Source organism: Phascolarctos cinereus, unplaced genomic scaffold, assembly GCF_003287225.1.
Source record: "Phascolarctos cinereus isolate Bilbo 61053 unplaced genomic scaffold, phaCin_HiC Scaffold_2;HRSCAF=192, whole genome shotgun sequence".
NCBI lineage: Eukaryota > Metazoa > Chordata > Mammalia > Diprotodontia > Phascolarctidae > Phascolarctos > Phascolarctos cinereus.
Window position 1 is genome coordinate 110363094 of NW_027555625.1, and position 18426 is coordinate 110381519.

Here is an 18426-nt window from a genome sequence, read left to right on the forward strand (position 1 = left end):
ATTGTCATTACCATTATCACCAATTCATCCTCCATATAGGTACCAAATAGATACCCCTAAACTACAGATCTGGTAAACTACAAACACCTCTGTTTCGTATTTAAAGTTCTTCACCATCTGGCTGCAACCTATCTTTCTAGACTGATTTTGAATATTCCTCCCTTCACGCACTTTATATTCTAGTCCAACTGGCTTCCTTGCTAATCCTTGTATAGAATGTTCCATCGCCTATCTCCACACCATTGCGCAGTCCAGTTTTCAAGCCTAGAATGCTTTTCTTCCTTTTCTCCTCACCCTCTTAGAACCCCTAGGTCCCTTTAAGGTTTAGGCTCAAATATCATTTTCTTCACAATGTGGTTCTGGATCCCCTCTTAACTGCTGAGTCTCTCCTCCCCCTACCCCATCCCTACCAATAGTACTTTGTATTCACTTACTATATTCAATCTTTTGCATATATGCTGTTTCATGACAATAAACGGTAGCCTCCTGGAGGGCAAGGTCTAATTTGTTTTTGTCTTTGTCTCCCCAATGCCTAATATGGTACCTGGAATTCTTTAAACCAACCTTGTGATTCTGCTGGTCTGGAGGACACCCAGTTAAAAAACTCCCTCTGTTAATACACATCAGTGCATACTCTGCAAGTTACAATCCTAGAGATGAGCAGCCTCGGGCACTGAGTGGGTACATGACTCCCCCAGTGTGGGTCACACAACGTGTGTCAAAGGCCAATGCTGGACTTTTAGATAGGGCGGCTCTACAGCCACTAAGCTGTGCTGCATCAGCCCTTCTAAGACTTAAATTGAACTGCAGATCATCTACAAAGTCACAGAGGAGTAGTGATCTGCACTGGTGAAAGGATTATCCTGACGGAAGAAAATCACCAATCACTGAAGTATTGAAGTGTTTAAAATTATTATTATTTTTCTCATTTTATAAATGGAGAAAGATGAAGTACCCAAGTTCAATGAAAACTCCAGACAGGTTCTTTTCCCTTTACTGCCAGTGAGAACAGAAAGCTTTTGAAAGTTTTTCATATTCTCGTCAGATAGTTGGAGAACATGGCTTCTCCCAAACAGGAGAGACAAATTTTGTCTTTCAAAATATGTTCCTTCTTCCCAGAGCCATTATGAACTCTCTGGTATTTTCCACAAAAAGCTTCTGGACAGCTAGTCAGACACCTGCCACTATTCACTACACTCAAAAGGGGAGCAGCTCCTAAAAGAAAATGCTAACAACTCATTTATCCAGGCATCTACTTACTACAAATAGATTTCTTTTAATATTTAGAAATATATACAAAATAGGAAATAAACAACATGTTGTTACCTCATTCCACTTTCCCATATTTTAAGCACCTGTTAATGTAAATTATGGCAAAAATGGCCATACCTCTCTTACAGACAGCTGTGGCGGGAACGACACCGAAAATACCAAGTTGGTGAACTCATACCCAGCAGACTCAACCTTCTGACACACCTGAAAAATGATTACATTTACATAAATCCACAGGAACTGTTGGAAATTTCACTCTTTAACCTTAAATTTTAGTCAACTAGTTGACATTACAACATTTCAAACATTTAGCTGAATGAATATATTTCCAAATTCTGTAATCTACACTAGAAAAAGACACTGGACTGAGAATCGTAAAAACTGGCTTCTAGTCCCAACTCTGTCATTCAACTGGCTGTGACCTTCTACAGGTATTTTTCCTTCTCTGGACCTTGTCTCTTTATTCACAAAAAGCAATTGTACCAGATGGACTACTGCAATAGCCTTAAGGTTGGTCTGCCTGCCACAAGTCTCTCCCTACTACAATCCATCTTCTTCTCAGCTTTCAAAGTGATCTTCCTTACTAAGTGGAAATCTGACCATGTCACCCCCCCCCACCTCAATAAACTCCAGTGAAAGCCCTTCAAAACTTGCCCCACCCCATCCACCTTTCCAGTTTTCTTACACCTTACAATTCTACCAGATATTCTTTGTTACTGTGATACTAGCCCCATGCTGCTGCTTCTTTTTTTTTTTTTGGGGGGGGGGTGTGCAAGGCAATAGGGATTAAGTCACCTGCCCAGGGTTACACATCTAGTAAGTGTCAAGTTGTCTGAGGATGGATTTGAACTCAGGTCCTCCTGACTCCAGAGCTGGTGCTCTACCCATTGCACCACCTCACCTTGCTGCGTCTTGAACAAGACATTCCATCTTCCAACAATGTCAGGAGCATGTGGAGGACCTGACCATCAACAGGGAATCCCGTATCTACTTGAATTTTGAGTTGGATCCCCCTCAATCATAGTGTACAACAGCTTTGGCAAGCATACTTTCTCCCTGATTATGCCTTGCTATTAATGATCAGAAGGTTGTCAAATAAGGTTATCTCTGTTATCAAAGAATCTTGTACCACCAAGATCATTTCATATTTTGAATCAAGGAAAATCTCTACCAAACTAAACATTTAGTAAGAACAACTAATCATTTACCTTTTTAATAAACTTCTTCTCACAGAATTCTTGAAGAATTCCCAAGCATATATTGCATGCATTTAGATATGACTTCTCAAGCATCATGTTTTCGTCCTTCACAATGGCAGTCATTTCCCCACCATTTTGACTGCAATCATCAATTTGAGCCTCACCATCTTGCAATCGAATTTTCTTGAGGGGTGGTTTGGTGGCTTCCAAAGTTAAATCATCATCTTCAGTTTTCAGGAAATTCTCTAGCTCCCTAATCAAGTCCTAAAGAAAGAAAGTTGAATAGATTTTCTTTTGGTAATACCTCTCAAGGCATTAAGTACCATATGTTAAAACATCAATGAAAAGTATTAAATACAGAATATTTAGATTAGTTTTGTTCCCATCAATTTTGGAGCAACTCCCACCATCCTATACCTTCATAAAAAGTTGCCGGTATTATTACTTAAGTTCTATAACATAAAGAGAAGGATTTTAAAGGCATATGTTAATTCTAGAATGTAGCTTTTAAGAGTTAGAGAGCCAAGTCAGCAGCAGGATAATGGGTTTTTTGGACAAACTAGTATCTATGTACATAACACACAGAAATGTACTTGTAATCTTGAGCAAGTTGTCATAATAATAATAATACGTATATACTCTCTGCCCTTCATTTCCCATAAAATGTGGGTGTAGAACAAGATGATCTGCGAGGTGCCTTCCAGCTCAAGACTTATGACCCTATGACCCTATGACAAGTAAATCAATGAATTGCAATACCTATTAATTGTCCTACTATGAAAGATAATCATATTGAAGATAGTTCATAACTTTGTTCATTAATTACAGAAATAAATACATGAAAATATTGACTAAAATATTTCCCATGCCAGGAAACACATGATATTCTACCATGCAGAATAAAATCTCACAAATTCAAATTTCATTTATGTAGATTTCACATAAATTCATCATAAGGAAGGGCCCCATCTGTGGGGAAAAAAGGGACTTAATAAGCACAACATGATAAATATGATCAACAAAACAATTTTGAGAATTTATACCAAACAATTTATTCTTATTTTACTTAAAAAGTATCTATTCACTTATAAACAATGTTAATAATGTCAACTGAGACTAAAACTCCTAAACCTAATGCAGTGATATGGTAATGTCAACTTATACTCATTCATCAAAACAGAAACTACTAAGGCAATATTTAATTATCCTAACTTAATCTAAGTATGATATGATACACATTTATTAAGCATCTACTATGTGCCAGACACTATGCTAAGCACTAGGAATATAAACGTGAAAAAGAAAGACAGACCCAAGACAGACCCTGCTCTTAAGAATCTCACAATCTAAAGGGAGAAGATAATACACAAAAGGAAGTTGTATTTCCAATACTCCAAAGGATCTACAATCTTAGATATATATATATATACACACATATACATATATATGGGTATTTCCTCCAATGATACAGAAGGCAATTCATGTATACCTTTACAACCTCAGCAACTGCGAGCAGCTCCTCATACAAATCCACCAGAAAGAATAGCTCCAATGTTCTAAAAGCCTTCTTCACACTCTCTTAAAATCCCAAAGATGCCAGTGGTGGACAAGAACTGTAGATCAGTTGTCTCTTGCTCTGCCATGTGACCAATTCATCTTTTTCAATCACACAGTCCTTTTATGACATCCTTTATAACAATTCTCATGCATAATTCCTTGTTCGTAATACATTATATACAACTCACGCCAATGATATCCCTCTCTATTATACCTGGGTAACCTCCACTTCATCTATTCAGAGACTTTAATTTTCTATGACTTACAGACACACAACAGCACCAGAAAAAAACTGTTACTAGAAATACAGGCCTTTATTTCAGAGAGAAGTTTGGCATCATTAAAAGAAATTGCCAACATATAAAAGATCCAATCCACCACCAGGTCAGCAGCAGGATAATGGTTTTATTGGTCAAACTACTTTTCAAAGGCCATCTAGTAAGTAGAGGCAGGATTTGACTTACACTAGCAAAATTACTTATCCTTAAAATATAAAAGTCTATTTATAACATGAGAGGTAGTATGGCACAAGACACAGAGAGCTGGCCTGAGAACTCAGAAGACTGAGTTCACATCCTGCCACTGAAAAATCCTCTACAAGGTGACCCTGGGAATGTCATATAACACCTCAGGGCTCTAGGCAACTCTCTACAGCTCTAAGGTATAGTGAAAATGCTGAACTGAACTGAACTGAAAGAGGCAGTTTCCTCCCCAGGGAATTCTCTATATCAATGCAATTGTGAAATGGGGGGGGGGGAGAAGGGAGGGGTAGAATGACACTGAATAGTGTAGGACTACTAGTAGTAGTAACAGTATTGCAATCAGGAAGACTTGAGTTTAAATCCTGCCTCAGAGATTAGCTGTGTGACCCTGAGCAATTCACTCAACCTCCCTCAGCCTCAGGTTTCTCATCTGTAAAATGGGGACAATAATTGCACTTACCTTTCAGGGTTGTTTTGAGGATCAAATGAGGTACCACGTAAAGTGCATTTTGTATCTTAAACCGCTAAATGAGGAAAATGTTTCGTGATAGATGCCTTTTGCAGATGCTTTTAGATGCTTTCTGCAGAATGGCTATCTCAATAATAAATGCATGCGCATAGGATTATTCTCTGCACTTTTTTATTTTATGAGAACATCTTCTTACCACTGTCAATAATCTTCTGTGTGTGCATTTTGTAAATGTCCAAAGCTTACATTTACTAAAGGATTAGGAACAAATATAAAAGCATATACATAGATATTCATGTATATACATAGACTTTTTTTTTTAATTAAAAAATATGAAAAGACCTGGTATGGAAGTTTGTAAGGTGCATGAAAATCCACACAACAGAATCTGAAGATACATCGTGGACAAGTGCCAGTACTGAACAGGAACCGGGCAATAGGCTTGTCTTTTTCAGCCAGTGGGAACATGCTGAGTAAACCTAACTTTAAAAACAAACAAAAAAACCCATAAGGATAATAAGCAATTCCACATTTCAGTTTCACAGACAACAAATGTCACCCAAAACACTTGTAACAACTCACATTTATATAATGCTTTAAAGTTTGCAAGTGCTTTAAGGCTTACAGAGTACTTACCTTCCCAACACCAAAAGATAATAGTAGAAATAGCATCCCTATTTAACAGACGGGAAAGCTGAGGCTACAAGAGATGAAAAGATATTGATTCTACAGCCAATCATGGTCAAACAGGTAGTAAGTATATGAAGGGAGATTTAAACCAGGTCTTCTAACTCCAAATCCAATATACTTTCTATTATGCCATAATTTAATGTTAAATATCCTTGATATTTCCCACATCAGTACCTTCACTCGAATTGTTCCTTAATATTTAACCATTAAAGGGGACAAAAGTTTCCTCTCTATGCTCCTGAAGTCTAAAGCCAAGGCCCCATCTGGAGGTAGCAGTCTCTCCAGGAGTCCCTTCTGCTTTCACTTGAAGAGTTCCTTGTGTTTTCATTTTTGCTTTTTAGGATTTTTTTTTTTAGTTGAGAAGTGATAGGACTAGGGAGCACCAAGAAGACAGGCAAGAGCTGGGAGAGCGGGAGAGAAAGAAAGAAAGAGAGAGAGAGAGAGAGAGAGAGAGGGAGCTCCCGACCATTTTGCAATAAAGTTAACTCAAGTATTTTGGGGAAATGCAAATTTCTTTCAGAATTCTTTTATGTAAAGTTGAATTTTTGTAATGCAAATTTATGTAAAGCAAGAACTGTTTGCATGGTTACCTAACTAGCTACTTATAAAACTTCTTATATTAGCTGGGGGTAGGGACAGACAGGGGAATCAGAACAAGATACAATTGTAACATACTTTGCTTTATGGATTAAAAAAAAATGCACTGCATCAATTGACATGGATTGGTCCTTCAAAGGATTCTTAAATTCCAGTCCTTCTAGTGTTTTAATCTCCCTGCCTCAAATCTCTCCCAATATGATCCAATCAACCAATTAAGCATTTAATAAGTGCTTACAATGTGACAAGAACTGTGAATACAAAGGAAAAATAAAAAGTCACTTCAAAAAGCTTGGGAGAGACAATACATATGAATCCAAATATCCAAGAGTGTAAATAAGGTGGATTTTAGTGTGTAAGGAGGACTTTTGTTATTGTTTTTAGATTATAGGTCCCAGGAACCATGGCCAAAATAGATAATATTTCTCATGATCATGGTTTGTAAGCACCTCCACCATGTTTGCGCAGGGAGATATAGGGATGACATAATGTATACTTGCACTGTACTAGGTCATGATGATATTGCTAAAGTTAACCTGTGAGCTTAATGTTGGCAAGATGCCTTCTTTGTCTGTTGCCCTATAATGCAAGTAGGCACTGGTCAGTAAGTGGGGAACCCATTTTGGGATCTGGGTAACGCATAGAGGAATGCAACCATCTGCCTTGATCGGCCCGTCACGGCTTGGATGGAATCTGTATCTGCCTCAACTAGCCCCCGCTGAAGCGTGGAGGTTGTACTCCTATTCTCGCCTGCCCCTGCTAGAAGAGTGATTAGGGAATGCTGTAGGAGTTGGTGCTCCCATTATCAGCAAGCCTTTTGAGAAGACCAGACTAGAATGAAGTAAGCTTATTTAACCCTTCTGAAGCCGGCTTCCTGCCTGACAGGATCAAAAAGTGAACCTGTGCTAGAACAAGTGTTAGTGTTGGGAGTCCTCCTGCGTTCTCCTGCCCAACAAATGGCGTTACCTGTGTGATTACCTGTGAAACAAAGATAAATACGGAATACATGGAAGGTAACTCTAGAGGGGATGGCACCAGCATCTGGGGTGGGGGGGGAGGGAGACCAGGAAAGGCTGCCGAGAGAAAGAGGCTCTTGAGCAGTGTTCAAAGCCAAGGATTCTAAGATTTGGAAGTAAGAAAAGAAAACGTTCCAGGCCTAGGGAGCAGCAAGTGCAAAGGCACAGAGATCATATCATGTGAGGCAAACAGCAAGTGGGTCACCACGGCTGGATCACAGAGTACAGAAAGGTTAAAAGGGGGCCAAGTGGTGAGGACATGTAAATGCCACAGAACCAATTCTGATCATTTTAAAGTCTTCCTTACTCATTAAAACTCCAGAAGCTCCCCACTGCCTCTAAAATAGAAGACAAACTCCTCTGTCTGACATTTAAAGTTCTTCAAAACCTTTGTCCACTGCAGTCTTTCCAGTCTCCTTGTACACACATACTATGGTTGAATGCACTGACTTCATACATGTGTACAATGCTCTATCTCCCATTTGGATGTTTTTGCTCTGACTGCTCCCAAAGGATGCAATGTTCTCCTTCTTCACTTGTACCTCTTAGAATTCCCAGTTCAAAGTACTCCTTCTGCAGGAGGCCTTTCCTGGTTCCCCAATTAGTAGTGTTTTCTCTCTAAGGGTGTCTTGCATTTACTTTGTATGTAATCTTGTATAGACCTGGGGTTAAGTGACTTGCCCAGGGTATACAGCTAGTAAGTGCCAAGTGTTTGGTCTGAGGCCGCATTTGAACTCAGGTCCTCCTGACTTGAGGGGTGGTGTTCTATTCACTGTACCACTTAGCTGCCCCTGTCACCCCCACTATATTGTAAGATCCAAGTAGACCATCTTACTTCATCTTATTTTTGTATCTCCAAGATCTGAACAGTTCACTTCTCATAGTATATTTAATGAATTGTGCTCAACCAATCATGATACATTTATTAAACACCTACCATGTGCCAGGTTCTGTGCTAGGCACTGGGGATACAAAGACAAAAAATTAAACAATCATTGCTTTCAAGAAAATTACATTTTATAGGGTTTGACAACATGTACATACACATTTGTATAAAATATGTACTTATATATACACAAGTGCTGTATATAAAAATACAAAATACAAGTTATTTAATTACAATGTGGGAAATAGAAGTAGTTGGAGGAATCAAAAAAATATTTCTTTAGAAAGTGGTTCACTACTTTAGTCTTGAAGATAGCAAGGGATTCTCCGAGGCACAGATGAAAAGTGAGTCAATTCCAAGCATAGAGGATGACCAGTTCAAAGGCACAAAGATGGGAGATAGATCATATGAGGAACAGTTTAACTGGACCACAGAAAATGGGACAGGGAGTAATGGTAATATGTGTTGAATAAATTAATAAAAATGAATTAAACAGAATCAAATTTACAAATATACACAGGAATTTATTAGATATATCAATTTAATAGTCATTAGCTATGACAGAAAATTTGGTCTGGTATTTTAGAAAAGGATTTTAAGAAAAGTGTATCTATCATAACTCAGTTTCTACAATATTGCAAAACTGATTCAACTCCAATAACAATCAAATTACTTCTGTGTTTCTACTTAGATCTCTGATCCAGACTCAGAAAAGAAATCCAGACTGGGGTTTCTGACAGCTTTTATAGAGAAAAATTACATCAGAAAGACAATAAATAATATTTGACATATAGCAATCTTACATGCTCTTAGCAGACCTAGCCAAACACACTTAGTTACATATTAAAAGTTCTTTCCAAGATTCAGAGTTTACAACTGGCTAATTAAAAAGGGCAGATTTATATGTCACAAAGGTAACCAAACGATTGGAGCCAGGAAGATTCTTCCACAATTAAAGCAAGTTAAAGGAAGTTCAAACCCCCTTTTGACTTCTTGTCTCAGGAATTTAACAGGTTTCAGCCAGCTCAATAGCTTCCTAACCAGGAGAAACAGTCCTGAACCCCAAATAAAAATTAACAGGAAATCAAAATCTCTCATAACAGTTAAAATTTTCTGATAACACTGATCTCTTCAAATGGGCATTCCTTCCATCAGGACAAATCAACCCATCTATACCTTCTCATACTATAAAACTCTTGTCCATGCTCTTTAATAGATAATCCACAGAGATTCCAACCAAGATGCCAAAGGCCTTCCTCTAGGTCTTCTCAGTTTCCTAGATACCAATGAAACATGAGGGCTATGAATCTATTACTTTCCCTCACTCTTGTCACATGACCCAGTCATCTTCTTTCCTAAACATAACAGGATGATAGCATTATGCTACTTCTGACATACAGTTCATCACCAGAAAGCTATATCTCACTTGCCATACACATCTACACTGGTTTGTGGATTAGCTAGTAAAATTCTTCGAATTTCAACCACTGCCAATAGATAGGTCTTTTTGTCAGGGAGCAGCAGGCATGTGAACCAACCCACTTTCTTTCCTCTATTTAATTCTTGCCCCAATTCACTCACCATCTATGTTAACTGTCACAAACATTTATACTAATGCACTAACTCAATGGAACGCCCATTCAACTCTATGTCATAGTTTAGACAACAGGCTTTATATCATTTAGTTTTTTCCTATATGGACTGTTACTCTGATCACTTTTTAATAATTATGGTTCTCATTTGAGGAGACTTATAGTGTTCTACAACTTGAGGTAATCAGCACTCTACCACCCACAAACAGCATATAGAGGATCTTTCTATGTAATGGAAATCTCTTTTCCATCTAGACCTCTAACAATGAAACGTCAAACTGGTTCACAAAAGGTAATCAAGTAAAAAAAACATCGCTTGTCTTAACTATTCCTGCAATTTATTAAAGAATGTTTCCAATACCACCCAAGTGGAAAAATCTACTCTTCTGTTTTACCTAAGTATAAAATTTACTACAATAACAAACCTGTTCTCAAGTCCTGCTCCTGATACAGTGGGGTCATATGATGCTGGGCAAGTCATTTAGCCCCTTGGTGATCTACTAAACTAGACTATAAACCGCAGACAATGTGCCAACCTTCAATTAGTGGAAGTTTTTTCATTTGGGAGTTCACTAGCAATGAAATCAAAGGCCCTCTAAATCCCTATCCCAAATAATCTGAATATAAAACACCCAGTTGCAGCTTAGTGATCCATAACATAGGACTAAAATTTGAAAAGCTAGAAGAAAATTAGGAAATCATTTAATGCAACTCACTTATTTTACAACAAAGGAAACTGAGGTCCAGGGGGGTTAAGTGAGTGGCCCACAGTCAAACAGGTAGTAAATAGTGGAGCCAGGATTCAAACATGGGTGTTTCCCTTAAAAAGTCAGTCAAACTATCACTTCTTATGATTTGGAAAAAACATGCATGGGAAAAAAAATACCTTCCTCAAAAAACTGAAAATCACCTAAACAGTTAAGTTTCCAGTTGCTAATGTGTAGGGGCTACTCCCTCTAGATTTGACAATTTTTTAGTTTTTTAGTTAGCAAGTTATCCTATCTTGAAACAAGTTACTAACCCCAGCTGACCCTGTTCAGTAACCAAGGATAAGTCGGTCAACTAATAAACATTTAAGTACCTACTAGGCACCATGCTAAGCCCTAAGGACTCAAAAAGAGACAAAAGACAGTCCCTGCCCTTAAGGAGTTCATGTTCTAATGTGAGTGACTACAAGCAAATACATGCAAACTGGCTACATACAAGATAAATGGGAAATAATCAATAGAGGGAAAGCATTGTAATTAAAAGGAGTTGGGAAAGGAGTTCTGTAGAGGGAAGGATTTTAGTTGGAACTTAAAGGAAGCCAATTTAGGCAGGAGGAATGGATGAGAAGGTAGAGTATTCCAGGCAAGGTGGACAGTCAGAGAAAATGCCTGGGGCTACGAGATGAAGAGTCTTGTTCACATAACCATGTGATGGCCAGAAGCACAGTGATCGAAAAATAGCTGTTGGAGAGTAAGGTGTAAGAAGACAGGAAAGGTAGGAGGGGGCTAGGTTATGAAGGGTTTTGAATGCCTGAAGGCAATAGGAAGCCACTGGAGTTTACTGAATAGTGCCAAGATCAGATCTATGTTTTAGGAAGATCACTTTTGGAAGATGTACTGGAATGGGGAGAAACTTGAGGCAGGCAGATCCATCAACAGGTTATTGAAAAAGTGCAGGCATGAGGTGATAAGGGCCTGTACCAGAGTGGTGGCCTTCCATCTCCTGTTTGGCACAGCTTGTTCCTTGAGGAAAGGCTGCTGGGGCCAGGCCAGGCATCTTCTATCTGCCCCAAGGCAACCACTTCCACCTATACCAGCACAAGGAATTCCATTTCCTGCTTCCAACCCAATCCCCCAACTGGGATGTGGAGCACCTGCAGTGCAAAAAAAAGCCAATCTCCCTTCAATTTCAAGCTTCTCAACTCCTTCTGTGCCTGTTTTTTGAGAGTAGAGAAGGAGCGCCTTCCACTCAGTGATGAACATTCTCACACCTGGTCATACTCTTCACATCCCAGTGACTCTGAACTCCTATAGATCAGCACTCAAAATCCATTCCACATCCACTACCACCCAATTCTTCATTCCTATCCCCCTCAACCCTCCAAGAAAGTTTCATCCTAAGTCCACCCTGCCTTTCCACACTGTACCTTCACCTGTTTCATAGGCAACAGACTTTTCTTTATCTTAAATCCTTTCATCTCCCACTCCTACCATTTACTAGCCCTTATTGAAACCTGGCTCCTCACTAATGAAACAGACTCCCTGGCCAACCTCTGCAGTAACAGCTGCACCTTCACTCACAATCCTGGCAGGGAAGTTAGAATACTCCTTGCTCCCCAAGGCCACTTCCAGGATCTCTCCCTTCATCTCTTTCTTAAAGGCTTATGCTATTCATATCTACTACCCAAACAATATCCTGGGAGCTGTTGTCTACATATTCCCAGGTCACTTCCCTTCCTTCCTCAATGAGTTTGATACCTGGATTACGTTTTTTCTCTTCTCCCCAACTGCCCTCATACTGAAGGACTTTAAGATACACAGTTCCTCCAACTACTCACCTCCCCTGAGCTATGCCCCCACTCCACCTCAGCCACACAGGGAGATGACCACACCCTTGATCTTGCTGTCACCCACAATGTACTAACTCCATGTGCAAATATTCTGAAACCCCCTTATCTGACCATAATCTACTGATTTTTCCCATCTCCCTCCAGCCTTCCTTTATATAACCCTACTTTTCATCCTCACTGTGACCTCCAATCCCTTGAGCCCTCTATTCTTTCCCAGGCCATCTATCCTGCACTAACCATTCTCTCCTCTTCTCCCCATCTTGACTCCTTGGTGAAGCCTTTCTACTCCACACTGTTCTTCTCTCTTGAATCCCTAGCCCTTTTATATCACCAATTTCACCAAGTCAACCATCAGCCTTAAATGGCTCCCACCATTCAGCCTCTTCATTTCTGTACATGAGCAGCTGAATGAAGGTGAAGAAAATGACATGACCATTCTAATGAGGTCCACTACAAGTGTAAGTTACATCACCTCAGCTAGGCCCTTACTGCCACTAGGCAATTCTACTATATCTCTCTTATCAATTCACTATCCCATTCTCCAAAGTGGCTCCTCCAATCTTTTTCATCCCTCCTCAAATCTCCCATGGCCTCCTCTCCCCCCACTCTCTAAGCTGATAACCTTGCCTCATATTACACAGAAAAAAAATAAGGCCATTCCTGAAGAACTCCCTCTTCTTCATCTTCTATCACTCAGGTGCCTCTGCTACTCTTTGCTCTTTCTCTCCTGTTTCACATAATGAAGTGGCCTTACTCTTACTCCTTACCAAAGTTAATCCCTCTCCCTGTTCAAGTGATCCCATTACATCTTGTCTCCTCCAACAGACTGCCCCCTTTGTCATCCCCACTTTTTCACTTATTTTTAATCTCTCCCTGTCTACTGGTTCATTTACTACTACCTATAAACATGCTTATAGCTCCCCATCCTAAAAACAAAAAACAAACCCCTCATTTAATCCTTCCATCTCTGCTAACTATCATTCTTTATCTCCTCTGTCCTTTGTAGCTAAACTCCTTGAAAAGTCTGTTAACAATTGGTGCTTCCGCTTTCTCTCCTCTCAATCTCTTCTTATCCACTTACAATCTGCCTTCTGACTGTATCAATCCATTGAAACCGCTCTCTCCAAAGTTACTAATGATCTCCTATTTGCCCTTCAGTTTCTCAATCCTCATTCTCCTTAACCTTTCTGCAGCCTTTGACACTGTTGATCACTCTATCCTCCATTGATATTCTCTTCTCTCTAGGTTTTCGGGATACCACTCTCTCCAGGTTTTTGTTCTACCAATGTGACCCACCCTTCTCTCTGTGTCCTTTGCCAGATCTTCCTCCAGATCACACCCCTCTAACTGTAAATGTTCCTCAGGGTTATGTCCTTGGCCATTTTCTCTTCTCCCTCTATACCACTTCAGTTAGTGATCTCATCAGCTCCTATGGACTTTATCATTCCTATACTGATGATTCTCAAATCTACCTTTCTTGTCCCAATCTGTCTGTTAACCTCCAATTTCACATATCCAACCACCTTTCAGATATCTCAAACAAAATATCTAGTAGAAATCTGAAATTCAAAATGTCCAAAACAGAACTCATTATCTTTCCCCCAAACATTCTCCAGCTTCTATCTTCCTTATTACTAGGACAACCTCCCAGTCTTTCTGGTTCAAAACCTAGAAGTCATCCTAGACTCCTCACTATATCTCATCCCCCACATCTAGTCTGTAGCCAAGACCCGTTGATTTCACCTTTGCAACATCTCTGAAACACAACCCCTTCTCTCCTCTGACACTGCCACCACTTTAGTTGCAGGTCCCCATCACTACTGATTATTGCAAGGCCCACCTGCCTCAAATCTCTCTGCACTCCAATCCAGCCCCCACTGAGCTACTAAAGTATTTTTCTAAAACACAGTTCTGATCATGTCACCCTCTTACTCAATAAACTCTAGTAGCTTTCTAGTGCCTCCAGTACAAAACAGTCTGTTTTGCTTTCAAAGCCTAACTTCATAACCTAGACCCCTCCTATCTTTCCAGTCTTCTTACATCTTACTTCTCAACACATACTCTTTGATCCAAAAATAATTTGATCCCAAATAAAATCTCACCTTTTACAGCATGCCTTCCCCAACCCTTCATAATTCCAATTCTTTCCTCTGTTAATTATTTCCTATTTATCCAGTAGATAATTTGATTTGTATATATTTGTTTCGACTACCATTTTATTGTCTTAGGCCTCGTTTAGTACTCCTAGCACCCATCCCAGTGCTAACATTGTTTCTCAAATTCAGCATTGGGTCACCTCTGCCTTCTGTTCATTTGGAACCTCTGTGCTGTAAAGCCTTTACTAATCCACAGCTTCTGCAAGGAGCTCTCTTCCTTCCTCCTCTGGTGTACACTTATGTTAATACATAATTGTTTTCCTCTAGCATAATGCAAATTCCTTGAGAGCAGGAACTGTTAGTAGTTTTGAATCTATTTCCTGCACTTTCCACATAGTAGGCATTTAATGTCAGCTAGAATTTATTAGGCAGCCAGTAGGTGCCAGGTACTATGCTAACTTAGGTTTTATAGTGTGAAAGAGTACTAGGCCGAGAGTCAAGAGAACCTAAATTCAAACCCACCCTCAGACACTTCCAAGTTGTGTGTGATCTCGGCCAATTCACTTAACCTGTTTGCCTAAGTTTCCTCATCTGCAAAATGGGGATAATCATAGTAGCTACCTCCCAGAATTGTTGTAAGGAATGGAAGAAAATAAAGTACTTATTAGCATAGTGCCTGGAACATAATAAAGGCTATATAAATCATAGCTGTTTGTTAGATTAGTGTGCATGTTTTGTACAGAACGTAAGCTTCTAGAGAGCAAGAACTGTTTTGTTTTTGTCTTTATATCCCTGAAAGTTTTGTGAATAATAGATGCCTAATTTTTTAAAAGGGTCCTAAGTCAAAGATATGGATTACTAGAAACATGAAATTACAACTTTCATGATAACAGAATGCCAAAAATGTAAAGTCCAATCACTATAATTTTCATATGATAAATATATATGTTGTCAATTCTGAATTATGTATAAGTGTATCTCAAGGCTCCCTTCCCCTGAGAGAGGGAAATTATATAAGTACATGAACATAGTACCCAGCTCAAACTGTAATCCAAAATCAAATACTTCTGTATTACCACATCATCTTCAGTATTCTAGTCCTTAAGACTGATGGGGTGCTTGGGTGCTTGCATTTGGGTGCCTGTGCTTGTATTTGGACCCCAATTTCTCCCTAGTCTCTGAAACACTGTATCTGACAATTTCTCCCCAGCCCAAGGACACTGTGCCTAGCAATTACCCATGAGTGGGCCCCAGCAAGACCGTTTATCTCTCTTCTTGGTGCAGCTACACAAAGCTGGGTGAGAGAGCGCTGGGCTGCTCAGGCCCCAGCCCTAAGATCATGTCTCTGGAAACCTCCCAATTCCTTAGTAAGCTCCTATCTTGTGAGAAAACTTTCCCTTGTTGCAGAGCATTCTCTAATCAGGACAGAGAGAGAGGGATGTCTTGTCTGGTCCAAGGAGTTTTGTTCCCGGCAGGTCCAGGGACTCTTTCTCCTGCCAGATTCCCAAGATCCATGCCTCTGACATTTCCCTCCCTGTCTGGTATACTCCCTACACTTTCCCATGCATAGCTCCCAAAGACACCTGGACCTTTAGATTACCTAATCAGTGTCCCTGGCATTCCCTTCCCACGCCCTTTTTCCATATAAACCCTAGCTCCATCCTCAGTCTCTTGCAGGTTCCTTAAGAATCCTTGCCCACTGAAAAGCAACAATAAACTTTTTGCCAACTTGACTTAAAGAATGCTTAAGCTGTGAATTCATTCCAGATGACCCCATCTTGTACTCCAGTCTTTGAGGGGTCTCAACTTCTCAGACCACAACAAGACCACTGACAAAGTATTCATTTAATTCACAGTTGCATTATTTACTTGTCATTTGTGGTGGAATGCCAAGAGTCTACTCCAGCACAAATGACAAGTAAATAATGTAAAAAGCAGAAATGGCTAGATTATGGAGATATTTTCCCCAAGGATTCTAACTAATTAATAAAATGTTGCTGCTAACTCTCCACTATTTCTGTTTCTCTTTTGTGCTCCTTCTCTCTGGGTTTTAAAGACTAATATCCTTTGAATGCATCTTTCTAAAATAAGGATACAATGTTAATTCAAGAAATAGGTGGCATATTAAATCCTGAAGAAGTGGTTCACAAATCTGAGGATCCCTTAACCCTCTTTACTAAATAACTCTAACAGATTTCTAGGAGTAAAAATTTTAATGCGTGTTGTTGGTTTCTTTTATCTTATCATTTCCTAATATATTCCTCCTCTATTCAGCAAGTATCCTCGCCTAATAAAAATTAAAAATTCAAAAATAAGTTGAGAACTAAGCAAAACACCCATTTAACCGTATATACAATGCTATTCTGGAATATTTTTTAGTAATTCAGGCACTTAAAAATCATAACATACATTGTTTTGATCCAGCAACCAAATGCTCATTCACCTATCATTAATTGGTAAAAGGAGAATATGAGGAATATTAGCTTTTTTCACCTTACACACTCAATCTTTCAATACTTGAACTACAGTTGGAAAAAAAAATTCCTTACAACCACCATACGAACGGCATTGCAGATATTTTTACTCTTATTTTCTTCTTCAGTACTTCAAAAGATCTACATCATTCCCAGGATTCCTTCCACCTATTGGAAATGAATTCTCTGAATGCCTGACTGATCGGAGCTACTAAAACAACCTCCTCCATCCTACCCCTCAAAAACACCTTTTTTTTTTTAAAGGACAGGGCAGATTGCTCTTTAGCTTGGGAAGGTTGGTCCTCAGATGACGTGCTGATCTCCTACTAAAATCCTTTCCAACTTGATAGGAATTGCTCAAACACTTGTTATGCTAGCATAATACATGAGAACTAAGTGTCACCTACGTGCCTTGTACAGGTATAGGAAATGAACTTTAGTACTTGATCCCCATCTAATATAGAAGCAAGTGAAGCGGAGGGAGAACCACATGGCTTGGTCAGTCACATGGCTATCAAGCAACCAAGCAGATTCCACTACCATTGCTAACAAAAAAGCCTAATGTTTAGACTCCCAAATCCAATCAGGGTTCAGCCGACTACAATGGAATGACTGAAGACCCTGGGTCTCATCATCTTTTCTTTCTTTTTTTTTGTACTTTTTTTTTCCTGTTTGTGTTCATTTGGGATGAGGCGAGGAGAGGTGTTTTAAACAGGACAAAGTCCTGGAACTTCTGGCAGCACACCTCCCACGTGGACCAACTGCAGAACGGCTTTCCCTCCCAACTCCAGGAGTTTCTCTTTCCCCTCTCCCAACCGCGCACGGTGTCGCGGGAGTGGTGGAGGGATGGGGGGAGGGGGGCATGGACTTCTTGGTTCACCCCTTATACAATATATATAGTAAAGTCAACCACTTAGAAGGAAAAGAGGGATGCAGGAGTGAAGGGGGAAGGGGGAAGAAGAGAAGGTAAAAAAGGCATGACAACGCCCGGGATGATACCCACCTCCTGGAATAAAAATAAAGCTGCCTCACACAGGTCGGTCTCGCCCTCGGCCACTTCCAGGCGGCACAACTTCCTCGGCCACTCCGCAGATTCGGGCGTTGTGGCAACCCGCGCACCGCCAGCAGCTGGGAAAGTTCGCTCGCGTCCCTGAGGCCGGGCCCAGGCTCCGGCGGCTCCTGGCCTCCGTCCTCCCTCACACGCCTGCTCCCCGCGTGCGCGGGCACGGCAAGGCCAGTCTTTCTTCCCCTCCGGTCTCCTCAGCCCGGCTCCGCTTCCCGGTAGCCTCTCTCCAGCAGCGGAGACGGCAGCAAAATACCTTAACCCCTTCGGTCCCTCCGAGGGAATGGGGGCGAATACAGAAGACACTCGGTGCTATGCGCAATACCGTCCCCTGAGAAAACACGCTCCGCAGCATTAAGGTACCGCCTTTCCTCAACGCCATCTCCGGCCCTTCCCCTGCCTGTCCCCGCCCATGGGTTGACAAGACCTGCGTGAGCTCTCACCAGTTGCACTCAGAAAGAGAAGGGTTTGGGGAG

General features: G+C 40.3%; 1 protein-coding gene across 5 annotated transcripts in view; it reads right to left on the reverse strand.

Annotated features, from left to right (window-relative positions):
* Positions 1-18362, reverse strand: part of PUS10 (pseudouridine synthase 10) — a 90801-nt gene extending 72439 nt beyond the window's left edge. The window contains exons 1-4 of one of the 5 annotated variants that reach the window (XM_020985498.2): positions 17891-18362; positions 5322-5458; positions 2481-2735; positions 1390-1476 (exon numbers count right to left, since the gene is read on the reverse strand). In XM_020985498.2, coding sequence (XP_020841157.1) covers positions 1390-1476; positions 2481-2735; positions 5322-5447 — 468 coding nt within the window. In that variant the 5' untranslated portion in view covers positions 5448-5458; positions 17891-18362. Of the gene's footprint in view, positions 1-1389; positions 1477-2480; positions 2736-3960; positions 4698-5321; positions 5463-17890 lie in introns of those variants that run through there. The other 4 variants (XM_020985497.2, XM_020985499.2, XM_078149533.1 and 1 more) reach the window with 4 other exon arrangements.
* Between the last annotated feature and the right edge of the window lie 64 nt (positions 18363-18426).